The sequence below is a fragment of the Salminus brasiliensis genome, chromosome 23 (genome assembly GCF_030463535.1).
Source record: "Salminus brasiliensis chromosome 23, fSalBra1.hap2, whole genome shotgun sequence".
NCBI lineage: Eukaryota > Metazoa > Chordata > Actinopteri > Characiformes > Bryconidae > Salminus > Salminus brasiliensis.
The window spans coordinates 12,530,443-12,555,985 of NC_132900.1; the positions used below are offsets into that span (position 1 = coordinate 12,530,443).

Sequence of the window (25,543 nt, forward strand, 5' to 3'; positions counted from 1 at the left end):
CTCTCTGTCTTCTCCCTCTCACTCCCTCATCCTCTCACCCCTCTTCACTCTCACTGCCTTCTCCCTCTCACTCCCTCATTCTCTCACCACTCTCTCTCTGCCGTCTCCCTCTCACTCCCTCATCCTCTCACCACTCTCTCTCTCTCTGCCGTCTCCCTCTCACTCCCTCATCCTCTCACCACTCTCTTTCTCAGCCGTCTCCCTCTCACTCCATCATCCTCTCACTCTCTCTGTCTTCTCCCTCTCACTCCCTCATCCTCTCACCCCTCTTCACTCTCACTGCCTTCTCCCTCTCACTCCCTCATTCTCTCACCACTCTCTCTCTGCCGTCTCCCTCTCACTCCCTCATTCTCTCACCACTCTCTCTCTGCCGTCTCCCTCTCACTCCCTCATTCTCTCACCACTCTCTCTCTCTGCCGTCTCCCTCTCACTCCCTCATCCTCTCACCACTCTCTCTCTCTCTCTGCCGTCTCCCTCTCACTCCCTCATCCTCTCACCACTCTCTTTCTCAGCCGTCTCCCTCTCACTCCATCATCCTCTCACTCTCTCTGTCTTCTCCCTCTCACTCCCTCATCCTCTCACCCCTCTTCACTCTCACTGCCTTCTCCCTCTCACTCCCTCATTCTCTCACCACTCTCTCTCTCAGCCTTCTCCCTCCCATCCAGTCACTTTCGCACCTTTTCTTTCTCTCGCTCTCACACCCTATTGCTCTGTTCTTTAATCTCACCTCTTCACCCTTCCTGTTTCTCACCTCTGTGTGTGTGTGTGTGTGTGTGTGTGTGTGTGTGTGTGTGTGTGTGTGTGTGTGTGTGTGTGTGTGTGTGTTCCTTTATTTAGTACAAACTCCGTAATCTAATCTGTCGGGCTAATGATCAAACAGAGGGAAAGCTTCAGGCTTATCGAATCACTACAAACACACACACACACACTCAACCCAGTGTACACACTCAGTGTTCTGTTAGTAAGACTAATGAGTAATCAATACACACTGCATTTCTCTACACAGGTAATGAATTCTACAGAGACTGTAAAGATACACACACTCACTTCATCCTGCCAGTCAGTTTACCTGATGTGTTGAGGGGCTCATAAATCACTCATAACACACACAACAAGCGTGTGTAACACACACACACACAAAGGATGAGGGACAGCTGCTTTCTGCTGTAAGAAGGCAGGTGAGAGCAGAGGACAGCTGATCAATCCACCCCTGCTGCCGTGTGTGTGCGCGTGTGTGTTTGAGATGGGATTGTGTGTTTCTGCCGTAATCAAGGGGAAAGTGGTTCAGTTCTACTAGAAAATGAATCTTTAGCCCATTTTTAACAAGCATTGATGGAAGTATAAATTGTGTAGCTGAGGTTTGGGTGATCTGGTTGGAATGCAGGACTATCACTGAACACGCCAAATTGAGTGGCGGCGACATGCTAATGCCCAATACTGTAAAATGGTCATTTGAGAGAGTTGACAAAATAGCAATCAGATGTCAGTGCAGAGTGTGTACTACTACACACACAAGTGATTTGACTGTAGTGTTTAAAAGGAGCTGGAAGCTGAAGGGTCAGGGAGAAGACCAAGCTAAAAACAAGATCAGTTCAGGATCTGACACACGAATAAATCTGTGATTTTACTTATCCTACGTACTTCAGCAACTGTGATCATCGGGAAAGACAAGACATAAAATGTATGTAAGAAATAGAAATATTGCACCTATATAACAGAAGGAGGAACAACATATTAACTTTCAGTGGAAGTGGGACTTTCAACGGCAAAAATGTAAAAAAAAAAAAATGTAGTGGCGTAAATAAAAACAAAAAAACGTACAGAAATGTAGAGAAATTAAGAATAGACAAGGATTAAGAGGAGCATGAATGGGAACGCAGTGTGTAAAATGTGCAAAGGTAGAGTACATGATTGAGGTGATCGAGCTTTATTATTAGTAGAAGTAGTAGTACAAAAAAAATTATATATAAATATATATATATAATTATTACATTAATATATAATAATTAAGGTAATTGGATTTGATTGAGGGACAAAAAAAGTTATTATTTCGATCCAATCCTCTGAGTATTACAGTGTGAGTATTTGTGATTCGCTGAATCATATCCATACAATTCATTGTCAAATTGAATTTTGGAAAAATGGAAGTATTTGTGATTCGCTGAATCATTTCCATATGATTTATAATCAAATTGACTTTTGGTAAAATGGGAGATTTAATGATGCAGTAAACTGAATTATTTCCTAATGAATCATATTTAATTGAATCCCAGTTAAATGTGGGAACTTATTTCTGCACTGAATCAACGAATGCCTCCTCCACCATTTCTAAAATTGTGGAACTTAAAAAAGGAAAGAAAGGGATATCAGTTATATGATGAGTTTCAGGTCATCTGGAGAGCAGGAGGGGGAGGGGGAGGGAACTGAATGAAAGAATGATTTAGGTGTGTCTGGTAGACCCAGTGAGAGCGGGATTTCCCCAGTTATGGGCTTCAGTCAGGGTGAGGGTAACTAGACTGGAAAACACCCCCCTCCTCACACACACACACACACACACACATACACACATTCACGGCCCGATTAGATTTGTATCCAGGAAACAGTGTTGAGAGAAATTCAGCCCCAATACGCTCATATTCTACCCCCAAAGGAAACATTTAGAGCTCTATTTGACTGCCCTCACACACACACACACACACACACACACACACACACATACTCTTTAAGTAGAGCAAACCATTGGAGAGCGGGGCGGTGTGTTCTATTCCAGATTTCTCTCACATTAACTCCAGTCTAACTGATTTTCTGGGCTGTATTTAAGTGCAGCTGACAGTTTATTTATATTTAAGGTATATTTAAGCTGCAGTACATGAAAATCTAGTTATAGAAACGAGATAAAAAAGAGGGTATTGTCTGCATTCCACTACAGTGGAAATCGTTCAGTCACAGTTATGTATTCAGTAGAGATAGCAGTGATCTGAAACTGGCTATCAGTATTGTACCATCAGCAGAGAGCATGCTTGGTATTGTATGCTTAGTATTTCAGTCAGGTTCTGTCTCAAATTTAGCAGAACATTCAGCAGAAAATCACTCGGTATGACTTGTATGTGAAATGTGACGCCAATCAGGTTCTTACATGATATAGTGCATCTGTAGTTGCTGTGTATTGCATATAAATATTATAAAATAAAGTTGTTTTATAAGGAAATATTGGCTTAACCACTGCCCAGGGTTTAAGCATCAGAAAAGAAAGGAGCATCAGGAAATGTTATTATATTATATGTTTTTGTGTGTGTGTGTGTGTGTGTATATATATATATATATATATATATATATATATATGTATGTATGTATGTATGTATGTATGTATGTATGTGTGTGTGTGTGTGTGTGTGTGTGTGTGTGTGTGTGTGTATATATATATATATATATATATATATATATATATATATATTATATGTTTATGTTTTTATTTTTATTTTTTTATTACAATATTATCTGTTATCTTAGCTATAGTGTTTAATTAACTCTGTTATAAAGAAGCATTGAATCCTTTATTCTAAATTCTTACTCTTGTTACGTTTTATGTATGATTCACTTCCTTATAAACTGTGTTTGAAGTGAATCGTCACCAAAACCAAATCTTCAATTTGGGCCAAATTGAGGTTTAAAGATACAGAACCACTGAATCAGTTTCTACTGGATTGTATTTTGCATCCTTGTAAAATGTAAATGTATGGTTCTCTGAATCATTTCCAGTTTAATTAGAAAAGAAGAGCAGTGAAGCAGAACTTGTAAAATGTGAGATTGTATGATGCACAGAATCCTGTGAATCAAGATTCACAATCAAATCGAATCAAGGTGTGGGATTTGGTGATCCACCAAATAGAATTCTGGTACAATGGTACAAAAAGATTTAGTGATGAAGCTCTGAATCCTTTTTTTAAAGAATCACAATCCAGTATAATCGTGGTAAAAGGGGAGGTTTTGTGAGGTCACAGATTTATGCTATATAACCTTATGCTCACAGAAATAGCACAGCACTAGAGAACTGACAGCCTGTCACTTAAAAGAGAAGTGGTCTTACACACACACACACACACACACACACACACACACACTCATAGCCTCAGGCCAGGTTTTTGATTCATTACTCGCTGATTGGTTTTAAACAGGGTGATGACTACAAAGGCTTCAACACCATGCAAAGATCAATCACACCCACACACAGTTCCACACAGACATTTATTACCCCCTGCATGTGGGCGCACACACACACACACGCATACCCTTGAAAAGCTCAAAGGTAGTTTTGGACAGATGTTTTGCTGCCCATTCTGTCGAGGGACTGTAACCATGCTGTTTCTGAATCTACCAAAATCCATCATAAGTGTTTACACAAGTTCACACACACACACACACACACCATGCCTTATCCTGTGATATATTGCCATATTTGTATGCATGTATGTGCGTGCATGTGTGTGTTTGTGCACACAAATGCACCTTTCTCTTGAGTTTAGTAGACAGATCCCACACAGATCTCTGTTGTACCTTTAGACCCCTGCCATCTGTGCTGCTCTGTGTGTGTCTGTGTGTCTGTGTGTGTGTGGAGGTCAGTCTCTGAGTGTTGGGCTCAGGGGAAGTGTTCCATGTTAAAAGAGGTGGTCATTTTTCTCATACACACACACACACACACACACACACACTGCTGTCTTTCCAAAACAACACCAGACCAAACACCCCGAAACCCTGAAAGACTTCAAAACATGGTAATCCCTCAAAGCTGTAACACCTCAAATTCTGCAACACCTTAAAATCTCTCAACCCTGCAGGACCTCTGAACACTGATACCACGCCTCTGAACGTGGTTACACCTCGATCCTCTGTAACACCTCGATCCTCTGTAACACCTCTAAACCCTGTAACACCTCTAAACCCTGTAACACCTCTAAACCCTGTAACACCTCTAAACCCTGTAACACCTCTAAACCCTGTAACACCTCTAAACCCTGTAACACCTCTAACCACTGTAATACTTCTAAATATGTTAACACCTCTAAACGCTGTAACACCTCTAAACGCTGTAATACTTCTAAATATGTTAACATCTCAACGCTGTAACACCTCTAAACGCTGTAACACCTCTAAACCCTGTAATACTTCTAAATATGTTAACATAACGCTGTAACACCTCTAAACGCTGTAACACCTCTAAATATGTTAACATCTCTAAACGCTGTAACATCTCTAAACGCTGTAATACTTCTAAATATGGTTACACCTCTAAACCCTGTAACACCTCTAAACCCTGTAACACCTCTAAACCCTGTAACACCTCTAAACCCTGTAACACCTCTAAACCCTGTAACACCTCTAACCACTGTAATACTTCTAAATATGGTTACACCTCTAAACCCTGTAACACCCGCTTTAGCACACTGTATACAGGCCTGTAATGATTCTCTCGTCTTCCTCTCCTCTGTTTCTTTCTCCCACTGTTTCTCTCATGCAGTCTCTCTTTCTGTCTCACATTTCTCACTCTTCTCTCCCTAACCTGCTCTCTTTCTGTTTATTCTGATTTACTCTCTTATCTTATGTCTCCCTGCCTCTTTACTGACCCTGTGTCTCTCCTTCTCCCTCATCACTTTCTCTTTCTCAGTGTTTCTCAGTGCCCCCCCTTTCTTTCTCTCTCTCTCTCTCTCTCTCTCTCTCTCTCTCTCTCTCTCTCTCTCTCTCTCTCTCTTTCTCTCGCATCACACTCTTTCTATATCTCTCTTTCTCTCACCTTTACTCACACTCTGGGACTTTACCTTCATTTTATTCTTGTCTCTTACTGTTTGTCTTTCTTTCAAACTTGTGCCTTATTTCTCTGTATTTCAGTCTCTCTTATTTTTACTCTCTCTCTCTCACACACACTCGACACACTCTTTATTGGGGTTGTAATGTTGTAAGGTAGATTTATTAGTGGTATAAAGATCATTGTTTATAAGGTCTCCGTGCCAGGCCTGGAAAAACGAGAGCTCTCCATACTTTTCAGCTTTCTTTTTTCCAACACAGCTGCTTCCACTGCATGAGTGTGAAGGATTTAATAGTTAGTCCAATCAAGAGTGCGGAAACACCAGACTATTCATTTATTCACTGATTCGTTATCCGTTTACCTCTTAATTCATTCGCTTATTTTGCCCTACAATGATGAACAGATTCAGGACATTTTCACACCTGCCGGTCGGAACCAAGGTTCATCTTTTAGTCACATTGGATTTGTTTGGTCCAGTTAGTTTTGGTTTCCATGATACGTCTACGTCCTGCATCATCACCTGCGTTGCTGAATCTTCCTGTACTTGACATAAATTGGTTGGTAAAAAAACATGCATCACACGTCGACGTGTTGTCAGTTTGAGCACTCTTTAATGGGCCAGCATATTGAGTGAGTGCAGAGTTTCCAATCAGGTAGTCATAAAAAGAAAACCTGTCCTGTTTTTTGTGTTTTTCCTAATGGCCTCACACACCTTTATGGTGTGGCATTGCTCTCCTGTCTATTTGTGCGTTTTTTCAAGCTGGCTTTTCACATGTTCATCTGACCAGATTTCAGTTAATAATTTTGTCTCCTCCTCTCCACATGTGCTGACACGACCCACTTTTGCTGCTTTTACGGTTCTTTTTCTTCTGTTGTCTGATGGGTGACTGTAGCCTGCCTCAACTTCCTCTTGTTGGTCTAGAAGTCTGAACCATTTTACATGGCAAAAGAACCAGGCCGGACCGGATCCGGACCGAGGCCACCTCTTTCGCTCAGACATAATTTTGTGCCGTGGTTTGCGGCACCTTTTTACACCTGCTGTTTTGGTTTGGACCAAGCTGAAAAGTCAGAAAGTCCAGACTAAACAAGATTAATCAGAAGAGAGGAAGACACACACAGTGGGCCTCATTCATGAAAATTTATTAAAAATGTTAGTGTTAATGTTGTATGTAATGTAAGTACGTACAGACTTTACACCTGCTCCAGGCCATGTGTAAAGTTTCTGCATTGTCCAAAAGGCACTTGACGTGGCTGCACTTAATTAAAATGTATTAAAAATGAATTAAATATTACTTAATAAAAGTATTCATTTGTTTTTTTCACTGGTTATGTGGATTTTTCCACTATCAAAGAGTTTAGGGTCTGTTATAGCCACTAGAGGAAATAGCTTTCCTCTGATCTTTAGAGGTTGTACAGATTTATTAGTTAAAAGCTAGGACTGGCTGCTTAGTCACTTTAGACAACCGAGATCTATTCTTTTGTATTTATGCAACATTTTAGAGACAGCTTTGAGAAAGGAGTCCCACAGATCCCTTGCTATTCCCCTACCTGTACAGTTACTGTCCCTGCTTGGCTCCTCGGAGACTGGAAAATTCCAGCGGGAGATTAGCCCTCAATTATCCCAGCATCATCCCAGGAGTCATGCACCTCTGAAAAAGTAAAACACAAGAGGCTTTTTTTAGGCTTTTTTTTTTTGTTGTTTTCCTTCCTCATCCTCATTTCAGACACCAGTCAGCTTGAGCTAAACTTAGCCTGGCATGCTGCTTACAGTTCATACAGGGTTCCCAAACATCTTTATGACAAGACCCACCTGTACCCACTTTCACTCAGTACACTGTTCTTTTATAAATACTAAAATAATGACCCGTATTGGTTCTAATCTTCAGCATGAACACTAATACAGTTGAGTAATATTGAGACTTGCTGTGTTTGAACAGGCCTGGGTTTCCCTCTCTGCGCAGATTAAATATTAAATGGTATAGTGAGCATCACATGAAACACACTCTACTATTTAAGATGATCTCATTACTACTACAAGCTGTTGAGAAACCAGAGTCTGAGTCAGTCAGCTGCTCTGTATTGGATCTTTTTTACTCTTTGCATTCACTTCATATCACTGGTGTGTAACTGGGAAATAATGTCCCTGTAGACAAAGGGGATTATTTCTTACATGCTTCTAGATTCAGGGAGCTCACAGCCTGCAGCAAAAGTTTTTTTTTGTTTTTTTTTAAACACAGTCAAGGTTTACTTGTCAGTTTCACAACACAGCAAGATATTCATGCTTATTGTGAGGCTCAGGTAATTATTCTACAGCAGGACAGCACTGAAATACAGAACTAAACATATAGAACTATACTAAATATACAGAATTGAACAGCATATATGCAGAATTAAAAATATAGTACTAGATAGACAGAAATATAGTAATTATACTGAACGGAATATACAGATATGATAGAATATACTAAATATGCAGAGAAATACTAAATATACAGAACCAAAAATACAGAAATATCTTAAATATACAGAATGAAATGTGCAGAAATATGATCTATATGGAAATATACAAAATACACACAGCCACTTATACAGAAATATATCAAATATACAGAACGAACTAGAAATACAGAACTATATTAAATATACAGAAATGTATATTTCAGAAAAGTACACAATGAGATATGCAGAAATATATTATATTCAAAATACACACAGCTATTAATGCAGTAATGTACCAAATATCCAGAATTGAATATACAGAACTATTCTAAATATAAACAACCACAAACAGAAATATGAAATATACATAATTAAATATGCAGAAATATATATCCCAAACTAAATGTACAAATATATACCGTATATGTGTACTGATCAGAATGGACAGAAATGTACTACATATACAAAAACAAGAAGGTTCTGTTTTAGAAACCCTCTACAAATATATAGTAGTAAATATATGAACAGCATATATGGATACATGCGCAGTAGTTGTGATGCAGCACAGTGAGAACACCACAACCATGTTGAAACCATGTTGAAAGTGAAATAATGAAAATCATAGAAGCTTCAAGAGTGTACCGTTCCATCCCTACACTTTAGATGTTCTAGAGTTTTGCGCTAAACACTTGAGTGCGTTCTGATAAACACTCCAGAGAAATCCATCAAAACACTCATGTTAAACATGTTCACTTAAACGCTCTGGAGTGTTCTGCTAAACTCTGGAGATTGCTCTTTTCATCACTGGCCTTTAAACAGCTGGACAGCAGCCCAGCTTTAGAGCTCATACAGTAAGTGAGCTTAACAGAGCTTATGGTGTCTGCAGCCTGGTAATCACTGGGCTAGTAATTAGTCTTCTTAATGAGCTCAGTGTGCACTTCACTATTGATTCTGAGCTACATCGCAGATAAAAGCAGGTCTGCAAATTAAAGCACGTTCATGTTAAGGAAGAAATAAAAAGCTGGTCAGAACACACTGCCCTCTTCACATTTGAATCCCGAGGAGTCTGGAATGTGTGTGTGTGTGTGTTTTAGAGAGAAATGTGGCTAGCGTTTCATTACCAGAGCCATGCTGTCTTTCCTTATTTAAACTGTGAAGTTCTTTAGTGCAGGTTCCCTCGCTGCGTTTTTGGCGCCTGCTGGTTTGTCGCCATTCTAAGCGTGTGTGTAGGAGTGTGTTCTGGCAGAGTAGTAGTGTCTGTTCATAACAGCGCACACACTTTCCCCTCGCTTTGTTAATATGCTCCATCAGCTGTAGTTTGAGATGGTCTAGAACAGTATGTATTGGTGGTTTGTGTTTACAGTATTTACCGTTAGTGAGTCTGAGGTGTGTCTAATTTTCAGTGATTCAGAAATATAGTAAATACACAGCTAAATATTCAAAAATATACTTAATATCCAAACCTTTAGGAAATACACAGCTAAATATTCAAAAATATACTTAATATCCAAACCTTTAGGAAATACACAGCTAAATATTCAAAAATATACTTAATATCCAAACCTTTAGGAAATACACAGCTAAATATACAGAAATATAATAAAGATCCAAGCCTTTGGGAAATTCACAGCTAAATATACAGAAATGTACTAAATATCCAGACTTTTAGGAAATACACAGCTAAATATTCAAAAATATACTTAATATCCAAACCTTTAGGAAATACACAGCTAAATATACAGAAATATAATAAAGATCCAAGCCTTTGGGAAATTCACAGCTAAATATACAGAAATGTACTAAATATCCAGACTTTTAGGAAATACACAGCTAAATATACAGAAATGTACTAAATATCCAGACTTTTAGGAAATACACAGCTAAATATACAGAAATATAGTAAATATGCAGCTAAATATACTAGCTAGCTACTTTACTTTTTTTTGCTTGTTTGTTTGCTGGACAAACTGTTTAACTTTAAGGCAGTGGAAATGACCACTATTACACACACACAGCCCTGACACATGCAAACACACACACAAGCAGACCCTCCCGCTATCTGCAAACATGCCGTTATTTTCTGAAAACATGCCATCGCACCAAAGGCAGTGCATCTCCAATTTAGTGCCATTTGCAATACACCCTAATGCAGCCATCAAACGCATACGTATTTTGTGCAAAGTGTCACCAGCCGTTTACACACACACACACACACACACACACACACACATACATGCGCACACACACACACACAAACCGATAGAGCAGCATCATTCTTTATATACCCATATGTTCCAGTATGGATCCACTGTCTTTATATATCAGGCAGCAGTTGTCCATACCCGCATGTTCAGCTTTAGAGAGTGCTGGCATTTATCCCTAAGCTGGTTGTCCCCTGGTTTTGTGCGTAGGGGGTGAGGGACAAAGATGGAGAGAGAGAGAGGGAGAGAGAGATGGTGTTATCTGTCAATATGTGTGTGCTTTTAAGGGCTTAGTCGCATAACATTTGCCTCCTGGCTCTGTGCTGAATAAGTCCCATCTCAGTCACGTCTGATCGCTCTCTACACTAGTCATTACTGTAATAGTGATTAGATGATGGTCTCTCAGTCCGTCACAGCGCACAGAGAGCGAGCAAAAGAGAGAGAGTGAGAGAAATGCAGGGACTTTTAAATGACATGTAGATTCTGTAGTAGTTGCTATGGTGTTGCTAGGTGGTTGCAACAGTCTTGCTAAAAGGGTGTCAGGTGATTGCTGTGGTAACCGATATGATTACGGTGGTGTTGCTACATGGGTGCTATAATGTTGCTAGGCAGTTGCTATGGTGTTGCTTACATTTTAAGCAAGGTCAGTGTATCATTTCTGGTTTGTGCACTTTTACAGTGATCCAAGGAAAGGAACACAGCAAAAGTTTAGTTACCCCTGGAGATTTGAGCTCTCATATCTTTTACCCAAAACCTCACTTGGCTTGTTGGAGCTATGGCCTGTACAGCCATCGTTAGAAAAGGCCAGGTGATGCAAAATGTAAAGCTTTAGGAATCCAATATTTTTCCTGCACTCAGCAGCCATGGGCTCCTCACAGCAGTGACCTAGCACTCTGAACATAGCAAAAGCATTTCCAGGTTTTCTCAGTGAGCAATGTAATTATGAAATGTCAGTTAACAGGAACGCTGGAGGTCAAGTAGAGGTCTGGAAGTGTTTTAGGACATTTTAATATATTATGTTTTTTTCCAATATTTAGAATTTAGCAAACAAATAGAACTTGTTAAAAATGAATAGTTTAGACTGTAGAAGATTTGTTCAATTATTTTCATTTAGAACAAAGTAACCTTTTCTTAGCCTTTATCAATAATAGAAAGTTGGCAAAAACTCTAGTAGTCTTTATCAATAGTACAGTAAATTGTTAAAAAGGCCAACATTGAAAGTAACATTTCAGTAGTGTTCATCAATAGTAGGCAATTGGTATATAGAAGTATATTGGTATATATTTTTAAGGTAAGCTTTTAGTAGCTTTTATCAGTAGTGGAAAGTTGCTGAAAAAAAAAGAAACATATTAGTAGCATTTATTAATAGTAGAAAGCTGTTTACTATTATATTGTCTTTATCAATAATAAAATGTTTTTTAAAAAATAAAAGAAAAAAGAAAAATCTCCTGGTAGACTTCATTGCTGAAAAAGCTTTAAAAAAAAAAGTATATTAATATGCAAAATGAATAAATGGCTTTTTACAGGTTAGTGCCACAGTCACCATGTTGGCTTACAGTGCACAAATAAGCAATGTACATTCATTAAAAAAATGAAATAATCAAAGAAAACTGTTTAGTGATTTTAATGAAATACACATCAGTCCAAATACATAAAACCAATAGATTATAGACTATTAAAGATATCAATTAATTCCTAAAAGCTGTTTGTCTGCCGGGTGAGGATGAGGAAGGGCTAAAGGCTAACACATGTAAATGCACTAAAATGACTCCAGAGGCAGTGGGTCTACAGTTTAGCTCTAGGGGAGGGGGGGGGGGGGTTGTAGGTGGTATTAGATGCAATACTGAGATCTCTCTCTTTGTCCGTACACATGCAGTGAGTGTCGTTCCTGACCTCAGGGCAGCAGGTTAAAACAGAAGAGACTGGAACTGATTGGCATGAATAATTAACTCCAACACTCACCAGAGCTCTTTCTGTACTCACACTAAGCCCTGCAGAGAGACAGCCACACGCAGGGCTCATTTACTACAAGTGCTGCTATTGTGTACAAGTATGTGTGTGTGCATGTGTGTGCCTGGGTGTGTTCTTACCTTTAAGCATACTTTAGCCAGTCTTTAAACACTGAGAATTATAGTCCTCCTCTCTCGCCCTCTCACTTTTTATTCCACGTCAGATGTCCGACTGCTACTTGCTGCAAATGTCTTCAGTTAAAGAGCTGAACTCAGAGAGCATGTCTGCCCAGCTGCGGATTCCCTCTCTATTCATGTCTGCGTTTGTGTGTCTGTGTGAAATATCTGTGTATCATGCAGAAACCTTGTATCTCCAAAATGAAGAAGAAAAACCTTAACCTTCGTGGACGTCAATGTAAACAGTCAATTCCAAGTTATTTTGGGGCATTTCTATTGGTCCATCATTAATTAATTAATTTCTTTATTTATTTATTATTTACCCTTACCTGTAAGGCATTTAGCAGATGCTCTTATCCAGAGCAACTTGCAAAGGTGCTAGAAGATCCAAAAAAAAACCTTCGATACTACTAAATACAAAAGTCAGTGCTGAGTCCACAATACTCAACACTACACTTTGCCTGTGTACTCTTGGAAGAGGTGGGTCTTCAGTCTGCGTTTGAAGACAGCGAGCCACTCTGCCGTTCGGATACCCGGGGAAGTTTGTTCCACCACTTCGGTGCCAGGACAGGAAAAAAGCCTGTATGCTCAACATCCATGGATCTTAAAGAATGGCGGGTCAAGCCGAGCCATATGTGAAGCCTGAAGGACTCTCGCCAATGCAACATTGTTCAGAGCAAAGCGACGGGTACCCAGCTCTGACGTATCAGCTTGCTGATGCCCCTCAGTGTGATGCCAGCAAGCATAGAGCCATATACCCACCTGGTGAGAGCAAGAGAGCCCAGTTGTGCTCTCTCTGAGTTTGGCCTCTGGTGGCAGGCTGCATGACTCGAGAGTTGAACCAGCGATCCTCGTGTCATAGAGGCAGTTCCTTAGTCCGCTCAGAGCCCTCAGGTGCGTTTTTAAAATTGTTGTTATGGTGGTAGAAATGTAGCTGTTTAACAACTATATAGATAGAGCCAGATAGAGCAGCTGTGTGTGAGGAGACCAGTCCTGTGAACAACTTTCTAGAAAGCTAGCTAATATTTTCATGGCGACTCTCAAAAATAAAGGTTCCTTGGGGACCATTTTTGTTAGCAGTGTGTGGGTAAAGAACCTGTTAAAGGCGATGTGTTGGTGATGTGAAAGTTCTTTGGAATGGTTCTTTATGGAATTCAAAGTGTTTGTAGCACCTTTATTTTTAATAGTGCAAGGCCGCTGCCACTGGCCCTGAACCAGCTGCTGGCCTGACGTCTGACGAGTGAGTGAGATAAAGTTGAACAGTTTTAAAGTTTTTTTAAATATTTTTTTTATTATTATATAAACATTTATTTGTGTGATCCAATTGGGCTAAAGCTGCCATATTGACCCCTTAAAGTGGAATGTAGCACTGAGGAAAAAACGGAATATTGAATATGTACTGTTAGTGGCGCCACAGACAACAGCTGGAGACACACACACAGTCTGGCAGACGCATAATGTACACTTAAATAGATACTGCACATACTTAAACAAACAAACAGACACTCACACCTAAACACAGACAAACACATTTAGCATAGAGCTGCAAACAGACTTATACGCAAACACACACACACACACACACACACACACACACACACCCTCTCATTTCAGCGAGTGTAATGCCTTTAGTTGCTCTGAGGTTATTTACTTACACTTTCAGGAAACACTACAACCGCCAGTCTCTAAATGCATCGATCATTTATTTAACATGGTATTAAAACTGTATTCGGTGTGTGTTTGATGGGTTTTTTATTGATCTTCCCCTCTCTTTCTTTGGTGGAGAGACACTGGCTTCATCTGAGGATTAGTTTATATCGGAAAGGGACGCTGAGTCAGCTGATTTTTCGTCAGATAGAAAAACACAAATATATTACAGATCCAGCTTGAATATCACACACTCGCTCTTATAATGGGCTTTATTGTACGCTGTTTTTTTATTGGAGATAGAGAGAGAAGATAATGAAATTCACGCTCTCACCCTGAGAGTGTAACGATTTCACTACATGCTGAAAAACTGAATAAAAAACTGTTACTGATACATCTCGGGGTCTCTTCCCAGTGTGTTTCGTATAGAACCTGCTGTCTACGGTCAAAGCTAGACATCTGGATGCAACCTATTAGAGTCAAGTGGACAGGAAGGGGGTGGGGGTTATGATCATTGGTGCGGTCTGTGTGTGTGTGTGTGTGTATGTATGTATGTATGTATATATATATATATATATATATATATATATATATATATATATATATATATATATATATATATATATTTTTTTTTTTTTTTTTTTTTTTTTATTTTATTTTTTTTACAGTGGGGCCAAAAAGCCACTGATTGTGCACGTTCAAGGGACTCTTCCAGCATGACAATGATCCCAAACACACCACTTGGGCAACAAATGAGTGGCTCAGTAAAAAGCATTTCAAGGTCCTGGAGTGGTCTCGCCGCTCTCCAGACCTCAACCCCATAGACAATTTGTATTGAGTTGAACTTTTGTTATTGACCAAATACTTATTTTCCACCATAATTTACAAATAAATTCCTTAAAAATCCTACAATGTGATTTCCTGGATATTTTTTCTCAGTTTGTCTCTCATAGTTGAAGTGTACCTATGATCAACATTACACACCTCTCTCATCTTTCTAAGTAGGAGAACTTGCACAATCAGTGACTAACTAAATACTTTTTTGCCCCACTGTGTGTGTGTTTGTGTGTGGGTTCGTGCCCCAACGTTGGGCAGTAAATGTTTGTGGGCTAGTGGTGGCTCAGGGGTTAGAACTCTGGGCTATTGAAGACAGGATTGATGACATTTTATGTTGTGGGTTCGATACCCGGGCCGGCAAGCTGCCACTGTCGGGCCCTTGAGCAAGGCCCCCTCTGCTTACTGGGCGCTGCAGCAATGGATCCCAACTGCTCCGGGCACGTGTGCTCACAGTCATGTGTGTTTTTCGCTGGTGTGTATGTATGTGTGTGTGTTCACTGCACGGATGGGTTAAAGGCAGAAGCCAAATCGTACAACAGCTCTTTCCCAGTTGTGTTTTAGCAGCACTCACACTAAACACAAATGCTGTCTTTTTGCCACTCAATAGATGTGGCCGTAGATATTTTATTATTATTATCATTTTTATTTTTTATTTTTTATTTTTTTTAAACCAATTGGACATTGGCCCCGAAAAAACCTGAACCTGAGATGATGTATTGTTACACTTCTGACATACATTAGTCAAGAACACCTTCCCAAATAAAGTTATAGTTTAATTCTGAAAGCAACTGAGACTCGAATGCCTGATGATGGTAGATATATGCTACAGTGAGTTTCAAGGATTGAACTAATGTTTCTTTGATGTATGCACTGTACCGTGACCAGAGGAAATGCTTGCAGCTGTGTGTTTGCTGGGGAAAGAAGTCTGTCTGTTCTACAGTGGCTCTTTCCCCTTCTGACACTTTAACAGGCCAGGTGGCCAAACGCTTAGCCCCGTAACACAAGACCTACAGAGTGCTACAACGTGTATTACAATGCAGACAGCGCTAACTGGGACAATACGCCGTCCCAATGCAAGATACAGTGCATTGATTTGATTTATGACTTGGGGGCAGCAAACACAAGTGACTTGAATGTATTTAATTTCATTCAAATCAGTGGTCTAGGTTTTATTCATTCATTTGCGCTTTAGTGGTCTAATGCCTTGCCTGTGGCTTCAAGGTTTGATCCAGACTGAAGGTTGCGGCGTTGTGGCCACTGCGGGCAAAAAGTTAACAAATGTAAATGTGAGCGTTCAAGTGTGCAGTGGGAATAAATAGAGAATATATGTGATGGTAAACGTGAAGGTTTAGCTTTAACACTGTATCTAGACATGTCTACTGATGGTGAGATTAACAGGGTAATTTCTTAAAACATTAGATGAACCAATGAGGCAGAAATGTTCGGGAAATGTTCAGGATACGTTCAGGACGCTGATGAGTGTGTGCCGTCTACTCAGTGGAAGACGTTTTTCAAAGAAATATTTTCAGTGTTTCTGAACTTAGCAAACAGCAGCTAAAAAGTTAACATCTAGCTAACACCAGGTATGTTAAAAAAAAAAATCTGAGTAGGTCACATTAGCTAGTCAGAAAAAAAGCATCTAGCTAACATCAAGTAAGCATCTTTTTTTAAGCATCAAGTAAACATTTATTACACTTTAGGTAACATCAGCAAGATGAGTTAACGTCTCATTAACATCAGCTGTGTAGTTAACGCCTAGATTATCTACATAAACATCTATGTAACATCTAGATAACATCAGGAAGAGTAGTTATGGTTGGTGTGGCGCAACATAACACCACAGATAACACCACTACCTGCCAACACCATGGCAACACCATGTGGGAGACTAGGGTTCAATTCCCAGTCCAATAAGAGTTCTTGGGCCAGACTCCTAACACTACATTGGCCCACCTCTGTAATACGAGTAACCTTGTAAGTCGCTCTGAATAAGAGCCCTAAATGTAAATGCAATTAACATCTTGCTAACATCAAAGTAGCGTCTGGATAATAGCCATTTGTTATATCTAGCTAACGTGAGCTTTTCTGAGTAGTTAACATCTAGCTAACACTAAGTTAACATCTACATAAACACCTAGGTAACACTAAGTGTCAAGTTAACATCTAATTTATTTTTTTCAGAAAAAAAATCTAGCAAAAATCCATGTATTAGCAAAGATATTTAAGAAATCCTTATGCCCTTTAGACTAGGGTTAGAAATTAACATGTACAACTTAATGAATGCAGGTCTTCTGTAAACTAAGTTCTTAATGTTGTAAAAGAAAAAATCGTATCAGCCTCAGAACAGCTTTACCCAATAAGATCTCAGATTTCCTGCTACTGCCATAGTGCTTCTGAGGGAGGCACTTAACCTCCGGATGCTCCAGTTAGGACTGTGTCTATAGCTGGTTAATGTACAGTGCTTTGGGCAAAAGAAAGTAAATGATTACGGTCAGAAGTGAAGTTTAGGTCAAGCCTCCTATCCTAAGACAAAACATCAGTGACCACAGTAAGGGGGCAGGGGCGCGTGAGGACCTATCGCCCTCTGGTCCTCTTAGTCAGACCACAGCTATAGGTCCTACTCTGTGATGCCTCTCTTGAGCATCAGCTTTACATTGTGCATGTGTGCATGTGAACACCTGCACTCATAAAAGGTTTTGGGGTGTAATGGACACTGGAGGTCACACCTGGCTCACTAACCCAGTGGTCAAGACGAAGGCAGGAGGATACGCATCAGTAGCGTTTATAGAGTTTATTCAATACCCTGCGTAAGGGAAACGCACGCCATCTGTCTCACGGCACAGAAATTGGGGGATGTGGAGCAACAGTGTCCGTATCTTAGTGTCTGTGTTTTTTTTCAGTAGTTCTTTAAACTGACCAGCATCAGGGTTTTGTTTTTACTAAAATTAAACATGAATTAAATCATTAGAATTTTTAAGCCAATAAATCAGTTATAGCTAACCAGAATATGTGCACTCTCCCACCTACTGACCAGAATTGACCTAAAGAGTCATTGCAGTGTGATGCATATAATACGTGTTCAGTAAAAAGTATTGATCCGATACCTCATTAGGATCAGATTTCAGTCCATCATGACCGAGCCACGTTCACTATTGTTCTTAATTGTTAATAAATCCAACAGTTCCTTTGTTTGCACCGTCTAGTACAGCATTGCAGATGTTCACAATCCTAAAAGACTGTTTATGCATAACCTTTAAAAATATTCTGTGCAAAAGTATATTCACCAAGAACCTTAAGACCACTACCCTAATACTTTGTAGCCCATCCAACTGCCTCAGTTCTTCGTGACATGAATTTACATTGACCCATGTTGTGGTGTCCAACTAGAGCTGGGCAATATGACGATATGTTATTGTATCGTGATAAATTTTGTTAATGTGATAACAATCTGCTTTTCTAAGCATGTTGAGATATACTGTTAGTGCTTAATAAACACTGATAAAAACTACAGGCTTCATTACTAACAGTGTTATTAGACTGGTTTAATTAGATGAAGTACAGAAGAGTACTGGAAAAGTAGTTTTTAGGAATGTTGCTACTGATGTATTTAGTCTGTGATTATACGTTCCGTGAAAAATATCGTGTATCACTAAAAAAATCTTCTGAAAATATCGTGATCTAGTATTTTTACCACATCGCCCAGCCCTATGCCCAACAACACTCACATAGGCTGTGGTAGGGTTTCATTTGTATCAACAGACCCACAGTGTGCAATTAAACAGCTCCTACACCACAAGACAGGTTGGGCCCATCAATTTAGGCTGCTGGTGCCAAATATCATTCTCCTCCCATCTGTGTGCCTTGAAAATAGTCAGACCAGGCTACTTTTTGTCTTTGTCTTTTTGTTTTGATGAGCCTGTGGCTACCGTAGCCTCAGCTTTCTGTTCTTGGCTGACAGATGTGTGGTTGACAGTAGTGACCCAACATGTTCTTCTAGATCTTCTTCAAAATTATGATGCCCCCCCCACCACTCATCAGTTGTATAGAGTGGTCATCTGAGTTACTGTAGACTTTGTCAGCTTTGAGCAGTCTGGCCAATAAGGAAAAGTTGGACATGTCATAAATAAAATATATATATATATATTTTTTTTTACTTAATACAAAAATAAAATCATTTTTATTTAGTCATTAACTTCTTTTTCCTTATAAAATATTTTACTATTTAAAACAACATGAATTAACGCATGGATGGATGGATGATTCATTGATTTCTTGATGTCTATCTGTTTGCATGCTCACTGTTTGCTCTCCTCTTTCCACAGCAGTAGGCTGGCCCCTAGCAACCATGACCGGATACAGCGCTTGCGTCACGAGTTTCAGCAGGCCAGACAGGAAGACGACGAGCCAGATGACCGGCAGCGCACCTACAGCCTCGAGCAGCCATGGGTGAGTGTGTGAGGCGTGCGTGTATGTGCGTGTTCTGGATCTCACTTGCTGTACAGACTCCTCCTGTGGGGATAGTTGAGGAGGACTGGCCTGTCTGGAGGCCAGGCTGAGCTGCTCTGCTCTCCTCTCCTCAGCACCTGCGCTGATGCTAAGCAGCTAAATGCTGCATGCATCAATGAGACTGAGACTGCATGACGAAGCATGGACGTTTCTCTAAGACACTGAACTCACACGCTAACAGTGCTAACCCACACACCCGTCTACTCATCTTTCCATCTGTTCGTCCGTCTGGAGCATTCACCATCTACTCATCCATCCATCCGTCCGTCCGTCCGTCCACCCTTCCCTCCAGTTGCTCATCTGTCTGTTTGCATCTTCTGTGAGTTTAGCAGGTTTTGTCAGTCACAGTACGTGTGAACGCTGTGCCGCTATGAATGATTTACAGGTGTTTGAGAGTGAGTGTCGGCACGCACCGTTTAACAGGGAATTCCACCTTTGAGTTTGCCCAGGATTTCTGCATAATTCTATGGTTGAGATGTAAACACAGTGATCCAGAGTGGTTTGGTGTGAAATGTTGTTTTTTTTTTTTTAGAGTAGAAACATACTTTCTCTGGTTTCTTTATAATGTCGGTGATGGGAGCCAGATGTCTCAATGTATATAATGCAGATATAGCCCTTCTGATACTATCCAGAATGACCAGTGACCCTACATGTATCTTATGAACTTAAATATGTAATGCTAATGATGGTAAAATGGTGATAAATCCCACAAATCAATTTTATGGGGGGCTGTTTTGCCTTAGAACACCCTGCATATAGCGCTCCACCATAAATGGCTTTTAAAAAACATGACATGATAGTTTTGTATGAAGGTTTTGGCTCAAAACCTTCTCTCAAAACAATCATTTCAAGTTATTTACTGGAACAGCTTTGCGTAAAGAAGCTTTCAGAGGCATTAAAACACTTTGGAAACGCTCTGGATCCATTCACCACTATTGTGAACCATTCTGACTCAGCAGTCTAACGGATTTGGGTACATATTAGGCAACATTTAGATGAATGAACTAAGCTTTTTTTATGAATATATAAATTAGTTGACTTCCCATCTAAAGTAATCTGCTGCACTGATAACATATGGTCAGGCTCTCTGTACTCAACAGCAAATCCAGCTGCTTGAAACGCACTTATGAGCATCTGCCCATGTGACTTCTATTGTAAGTGTTTTTTGTTTTTTTTGAGTCTATGGGTTCTTTGTTCTTTGGTGAGTACAGGGAAATTACAGTGTCTGTTAATCAACCATATTGTACAGAAACAACAGAAAAAACGCAGCAGTGTTCCTTTAATGGAGTGACTCAGTAACTTGGCAGGCCTTCATTTACCGGGTGCCAGGTCTGTAAAGATGCATTAGAACAAAGCTTCCCAGCCCAGGTCCTGTAGTCCAACTGTACAGCTTCTTGGTTTCCAGCCCCACACACATCTGCTTTAGTTCAAGAGGACATTGATCATTAGCTAATGATGCGTTTTTAAAGCTAAAAAAGGTGCTTGGAAAGGTTCTAAGGGATGCCATAGAAGAACCTCTTTTGACGTCTAGAGATGTGAGCGTGTGAAGAACCTTCACTGGATGTAAAGGTCCTGTTTGACACCTACACGGTCAAACATGGTTCTTTATGGAACCAAAAGTGGTTCCTCTATGGCATCCCTCAAAGAACCATTTGAAGCATCTTTACGTTTTAAGAGTGTGTCGTTATGTATGTATGTGTATAGGATGTGTGGTGGATGACTATGGCTATGAAACTGTGCAAAGTATTTGGGCCTTCATGCCTGGAGTTGGAAAAAAATGCTTAAAAGTGTTTTTTGTTTTGTTTTGTTTTTGAGCCGCTGAAACAAACCTGAAATAATGGAAACCGTAAGAGCTCAAAGAGGTCTCGGGTCACACCGACCCACAATCTCACATTTATCACTGAAAGCCCCAGATCATGAACTGCTGAACCAGCACTACAGCTGTGTCAGGATTAGTTTATTAGTTTGCTAACAAAGAGCATGGCAAAATGTGCATAACAAATGTTTTCTGCTTTATCTCGGAAGTTGTTATTGGAGGGTCTTTCTTGTTGCAGTACTAACCAACCTATGAGCGGTGTTAACTGACCCATCCACGGCCTTCCCACGAAATCCGTTCTTTCCTAACAACTGTTGTGAGGCTGGACAAGCTTTTGATAGTATGTTGACAAATATCCCATTCAAAATAATGCGAAACTGTAGCAAACATTGTGAATATTACATTTTCTTTCACAAGCGTAACACATCCATTTAAACTGGGATTGTGAATAATAACAGGAGGGTGAAATAAAGGTCATCCTGTTAGGATAGTTACCTGTGTAGGATTGGAACTACCTAAATGGGAATTCCTCTATTTTTCTATTTTTGATTTCAATCATAGAGAAGTAAACAGTAGGTCTTCAGAGAATGACTTAGTGTGAAAGAAATAGTTCACTGATGAGAAGCTGATTTTTATGTGATGTTATTGACAAGAAGAGGGTTTCTATAGAGGACTATTAATGTAAAAATGGATTTTAAGTGAAAACCTCTAAAATATCGCAAAGCAATGTCTTTAAGGGTCAGCCAACATATTCTTAAGCAATCTGTGTAATAGCTTACTGTGAAGGAGCTTTTAGTGGCGTTCAGTGCTTCAGACATCCTTGTTCTATTCACCACCACTTGTCACCAACCATGGGGGCAAACCCCCACCATTGTTGTCCAACCTGCCTAGCAACAGAAGCCAGCACAAAAGCAAAGCAGCATATTTTCTATTTCTTAAGGTCTACAGAGCTGGTGGTGTTGGTTTCAGACTTGAGCTACCCCCTACACCTAGAACTTGAACTAATAGCTAGGCCGGTTGGTGTTGCTTTCTGAGTAATTATTGAATTACTGGAAAAGCTATAGGATGTAATAAAAGTCAGTAGAAAGTCATTGCAATCTCTCATTAGGCCGAATGAGGTGTTTGCCAGTTACTTTGTCCAACAATTGGCAACAGTTGCTGCACAACAATTTGGGCCGAGCATGGTTGGGTCAGTTTCTTAATAGATCTTTTAAGTCTGTGTTCTTTCTGTGTTTTTGTATGAAGGATAGGCTAAATAAACTGCACATTAAATGCATGCCTTTTTAGCAAACACTGTATTTACTTTACATATTTGTACGAAACCCTACCTAACGTGCAAAAGGTTTAGAGTTTAACTGTTGTTGTCTGTGTAGATAATTTATTGAAATGTGTGCTTAACCTTTGTCCAATGTTTGTGATAATGTGTTCTGTAACACTTCTCCTTCTTGTTTGTTTTCGTGTATTATCTCTTTTTCTTTGTACTGTATGACTTACATGTGACAGTATTTTCCCTCATATAAGCTTGTGCCCTGCGGATTTGGATCTACTAAGCTTTCTAACATCTTTTCTTCCGTTTTAAGTCGATGTTTGCAGGTTGTACTAGTTTTCCTCCCACACCTCCCCCTACTCTTAAAAGCCTGAGCTTGAAAGCATTTTTCCTCTGTCCCCGACTGGCCTTTTTAAAACCCGACGAAGAAAATAAAACAGGGTGGGTTTGCTACTTGCTGAGCTCCAGTGTTTTCTTTAGCCTAATCGCACCCAGATGCAGCACGGGAGGGAATCCCCCCGACAAGAATGCAAAGAATGTAATGGCTGGTCTTCCATTTTTTCCATCCTTACTGCTTTTTTCTGTATATCGCTGCTGTCCAATGAAAAACATGTCTCTTCATTTTTGTCATGTTTTACGTTTTCTTCATTGTTTGAACTCAGTAGCTGCTTCTGTACACTGTGTGAATACTTCTGGATGAATGGACCAATAGAAATGCTCTAAATTACTTATTTTACATTGACTTCCATTCAAAGTTAAGAGCATTTTTGCCTTCTACTGTAAAGTCTTCTACTGTTTTTGAGATATATATTTTTTTCGTTTGGACAGCGACGATATAGGCTCAATCATGCTTTTAAGTATTTTATATGTATTACGTATTTTATAAGTGCAGATCCACTATAGAGAACATTTTTAAGAACATTTAATGCACAATTAAACAGAAATGGCACAAATGAACAGGATTCATACTCCAAAATGTGCAGAAATGCCATGTTTAACATACTTTCCTGTGCGTGTACTGAAAATCAACAACGATGTTCAAACTTTTGAAATAAATGCTAAACCACTATAGGTAGGATTTAGAAAGTGTTTTGTGCCAGTAGATGTGGCCAGTTTAGCACAATATCTACTAAGAGCATCCACACACATGAACACAGACACAGCTTTATAATTAGTGTTAAACCCAGGCTCACATGCCTTTTTATATGAAACCGGTTTCTACCAAATAGCTGAGAAGCAACTGACCATTTTCTGTTTCTGGTTCAAACTGTGACTCATTAGGTTGAATACAGTGACTGTAGAAAACAGAGACACAGTGATTCCATTATCTTTTATATAAATGAAGCCAGAACTGTCAACCATGTTGTCAAATTTGCAGCCAGAGTCAGGATGGAACTACCTGAAAGAGGATATCCTCCATTTTTCAAAATCGTTGTCAAATCAAGTGGCTTTACTGTGAAATGGTTTATTGTTAAGAAGCTGATTTTTTTTAATGTGGTGATGATGATGATAAAACAGTGGTAATTGCAGAGAAAAAGTTTTTTGTACAGGACTATTTCGCCTGACAACATCTTGCATGTACATCTCCGCCATAAAAAGGCATTTTAAGCAAAAAAAAAAAAGAAAAATCCTAAATGTCTTGGACAACAGCCAACATTTTCTTATCCAATCTGTGTAATGGCTTACTATGAAGGAACTTTTAGTGGTGTTCAGACGCCATGCTTCAGATGTCTGGTTCCATTTACTATCCGTGAACAAGCTCACCTATTTTTATGCTGAATTTTATAAGACATGTAGCAAACATAGACACCGTGGTTCCATTAGCTTCTGTAAAAATGAAGCCAAAATTGTCCTGCCTGTTGTCAAATGCAGGGATTGGGCAGGATTTTTTTTTTAACAATATTATCGTTTGAGTATCGTGGTTGAGTCGTAAGTTTTTTTCACATTTTTAATGTCTTTGCCAAATTAACAACATTTGTGATGACTGGCTTTTACAAAATGTATTTATTTTTCCCTTTCAAGTACATGTTCGAAACACTTCACAAGGAATGTCATCCAAATTGGCGCCACCCCACGAGATCTGCTTTTCTCAGGCATTAAACAACGCAGTCAGTATTTAACTTCAGCTTTAGCAAATAGAGTAGGTAGTCCATTCTAATAATCTACTGGCAGTATTTCAGCCTTTGAGAGCGAAGCTACTGTAAATGTACACTACATGGACAAAAATATTTGGACATCTTCTCAATCATTGTTTCAAAATCAAGGGTATTAAATATATGTTTATCCTGCTTTTGTTGGAGTAATTCTCTCTACTATCCAGGAAATAAGGCTTTCTACTAGATTTTGGAGCAATGCTGTGAGGATTTAAGTGCATTTAGCGACAGGGGAGTTAAATGACGAGAGATCAGGATGTTGGATGATCCCCTCCCCAACTCATGCCAAAAGTACTGGATGGAGCATCATCATTCCACTCAATGCTCAATGCTGGGGGGGGCTTTATACTCTCTAGCCCACACCTGGCATTAGGTATGGTGCCAGTAGGGTTCAGGCTGATCTGCTCAAGAGAGATTGCCTATTCAATTGGCAGTACTTCTGTACAGGGACTGGACAAGCTGCGTGTGTGCGCACATCTAGGTCATCAATTAGTGCAACTTAAAGTAGTTGCATCTGTTCATTAGAAGAGGTGTCCACAAACATTTGGACATATTGTGTATATACAATGAGGCAAACCCATAAAAAGAGCAGCATCCACATCCCCATTCATATTATTATGGATTCTACAGGGCCATTGTGGCTAAATAGGATTTGCAATGGAGCAAAACATCAATAGCTCTGCCCCAGTATCTCACTACAGTCTCAGTAGCTGTATGGTGATTGAGACCTGGGCATATTTTAATCAGAGAT

The 25,543-nt window shown here is 39.6% G+C and overlaps 1 protein-coding gene across 2 annotated transcripts in view; it reads left to right on the top strand.

Moving 5' to 3' along the window:
- The window catches only part of pard3ab (par-3 family cell polarity regulator alpha, b), a 185,061-nt gene that overhangs the window by 144,345 nt on the left and 15,173 nt on the right, over positions 1-25,543 (top strand). For both annotated transcript variants that reach the window (XM_072668370.1, XM_072668371.1), the window contains one exon: positions 19,373-19,496. In XM_072668370.1, the coding sequence (XP_072524471.1) occupies positions 19,373-19,496 (124 nt within the window). The remainder of the gene's footprint in view (positions 1-19,372; positions 19,497-25,543) is intronic.